Source organism: Lygodium microphyllum, unplaced genomic scaffold (genome assembly GCF_053477565.2).
Source record: "Lygodium microphyllum isolate KBCC unplaced genomic scaffold, Lygodium_microphyllum_v1.1.10 scaffold_226, whole genome shotgun sequence".
NCBI lineage: Eukaryota > Viridiplantae > Streptophyta > Polypodiopsida > Schizaeales > Lygodiaceae > Lygodium > Lygodium microphyllum.
Window position 1 is genome coordinate 977 of NW_028229709.1, and position 2425 is coordinate 3401.

Consider the following 2425-nt stretch of genomic DNA (forward strand, 5'->3'; position numbering starts at 1 on the left):
CATCAATTAACTTTTACAACACAAAGATGGTCATTATCCTACATAGTCTCAATCTCATTTGAATCCTTTCTTGTGAATGAATGCAATTTATATTTGTTAATAGGCAAACATCCATGAATATAGATGGATTTTCCATTATGTCATATGTTCTCACTTACAAAGAGAGTTGAATCATAGTATCATAACTTTTCTTCTAGCCCATAAGAATAAATTGGCAATCAATAAAAGCCAAATATCTGTCGTCCAATCTTTGGGGACGGAAAAGCCATTCTATACTAAAGGTGACATGATTGGTTCATGATCTCATTGTATGCTTAGCATTTTCCATACTTGTCATCTTGTAAATTTTGGAATAAAAAATTTATTATGCACTAAGTATGTCATACAAAGAATCACTCAACATTAATGATCAAACATTAGTATGAATATACTAGGAGAAACTTTCCTTCATGCATGATCAAACATTAGTATGAGTATGGTGAGAAACTTACTTTCATCACAAAATAATAAGTTGTCATGCAACTTTAGATTTGTCAATCAATTACCTAAGTATATTGCTTGATAAACACAATACCATTTCATAGAAATATTTTCAACATCAAAAATAAAATAGAAAACATATCATTATATTTTGTATTTAATACTTGTACTCTGCAAACAATATACAATCTTCTCAATCGCTAGCTAAAAATGTGACTCAATAACAAGTTTAAGCGCATAAATAATGTAATATGAATGCTTTAAATCCTTGAAGGACAATAAGGAGAAAGACCAATTTATGAGTAAGTAGACACATTTAATGAACTACAAATAAAAACTTAGGGGTGCATTTATAGTTGCATTTATATGCGTTGTCGTACTGCTGCGCATTCGAGGTGTGGAATCCACCAAAAAGTCGTGTATGTGACATTTGTTACTTTGTACATACTTAGTTGTTGTGTTTGCATTTTGTTTTGCGTGGGCAGTATAGTGGAGAGGGGATTGGAGCAAGAGGAACTTATGTGTAATGCTCTGGTTGACATGTATGCAAAATCTGGCATGCTTGGAAAAGCCCAAGAAGTATTTGACAATATTTCAGCTCGAAATGTCAATCACGAAGTGCGTTGATTACAGGTTATGTTCAACATGGATATGATGAGTAAGCAGTGATGTATTTTGTAAAGATGCAATTTGATCTGAATTATCTAGGAGTTACAGGTACAATGGTACATCATGGATTTTATACAGCCTACGTACAAGAGTAGTTGGTGCAGTTATGTCTATACTTGATGAAGTGGAAGGATTGGACATTACGGTTATAGGGCATTCTACTGAGGAGTGCACTGCAGGCTTGTGATCATTACGGACTGCAACTCCAGGAGGTCTATTGCTCAAGCATTGCCTAGAGGAGTTGTTAATAGCAGGGCATTAACATGGATGCTATGTTCAGCATCATCATATTGCAATAAGTGGGAAGTCAGAGCAGAGAACATATTTAAGTTCTTGTCACAACCGGATGTGGCAGCATGGAATGCAATGCTCTAAGCGCGTATTGAACAGGGCCAGTTCGATAAAGCTTTACAGCTGTATAAAAGAATGCAAGAGGAAAATCATATTATTGATGACATTACACTTGTCTATGCATTGCAAGCCAGCAGTGAAACAGGAAGTTTGGAGATCTGCAGAGAAGTTCATTTCAATACCATTGCTAGTGGATATGATTCGATCCCCTTTATGGCAAACACTCTTATTCATGCTTATGGAAATTGCGCCAGTATGGGTGATGCTGAGGTGGTATTTCATGGACTACACCAGGGTTGTAATGTTTCATGGAGTGCTTTTGTTGCTGGTTATGCACAAGAAGGAAACTGTTTAGCAAGCCTACAAATGTTTGAGGACATGCAGAGGGCAGGTGTACATCAAGATGAATTTACATTACTATCTTTTCTATCTGCTTGCAGCCGTGCTGGTCTTGTTGTTGAAGGTGTGGAGTGTTTTAATTCGATGGTTAAACATTTTGGCATTGCTCTAAAAATGGAGTACTATGTTATTATTATTGATCTACTGGGCCGTGCAGGGCACTTAAAATGGGTAGAGAAAGTCTTAGAGGAGAGGCCAATTGGTGCTGATTTATCTGTTTGGTTGTCTGTACTGGGATAGCTATTGTGGGAGGAGGCCCCTTTTCTGGGGAAATAGGAGACATGTTGTAGGCTTGGGGAAGAAAAAGCAACGAACGGCAAAACAGAGGAAGAGCTGAAGCTGATGCTGAGGGGTGCAGAGTTGACAGGAGCTATTGAAGAGGAAGAGAAGAAAATGGTGGTAACTAGTTTTCACTGTTCTGGAAATCCCTCACGACAATTATCCTGGCAACGAGACTATTATTTTGTGTCTTTCAAAGAAAAAATTCAAACAAATGATCGGCTGCCGTGTCCTAGCTAATTCCCCT

At 37.2% G+C, this 2425-nt stretch overlaps 1 protein-coding gene across 1 annotated transcript; it reads left to right on the top strand.

Annotated features, from left to right (window-relative positions):
* The first annotated feature begins 1575 nt into the window (after nucleotides 1-1575).
* On the top strand, nucleotides 1576-2139 carry LOC148008254 (pentatricopeptide repeat-containing protein ELI1, chloroplastic-like). Its single transcript, XM_087674359.1, has one exon. The coding sequence runs from the start codon at nucleotides 1576-1578 to the stop codon at nucleotides 2137-2139; it is 564 nt and encodes a 187-aa protein (XP_087530485.1).
* Nucleotides 2140-2425: the final 286 nt, after the last annotated feature.

Bases quoted from the DNA above. Each gene is read 5' to 3' on its own strand.
- LOC148008254 (XM_087674359.1), top strand. From the start codon at position 1,576: ATGCAAGAGGAAAATCATATTATTGATGACATTACACTTGTCTATGCA.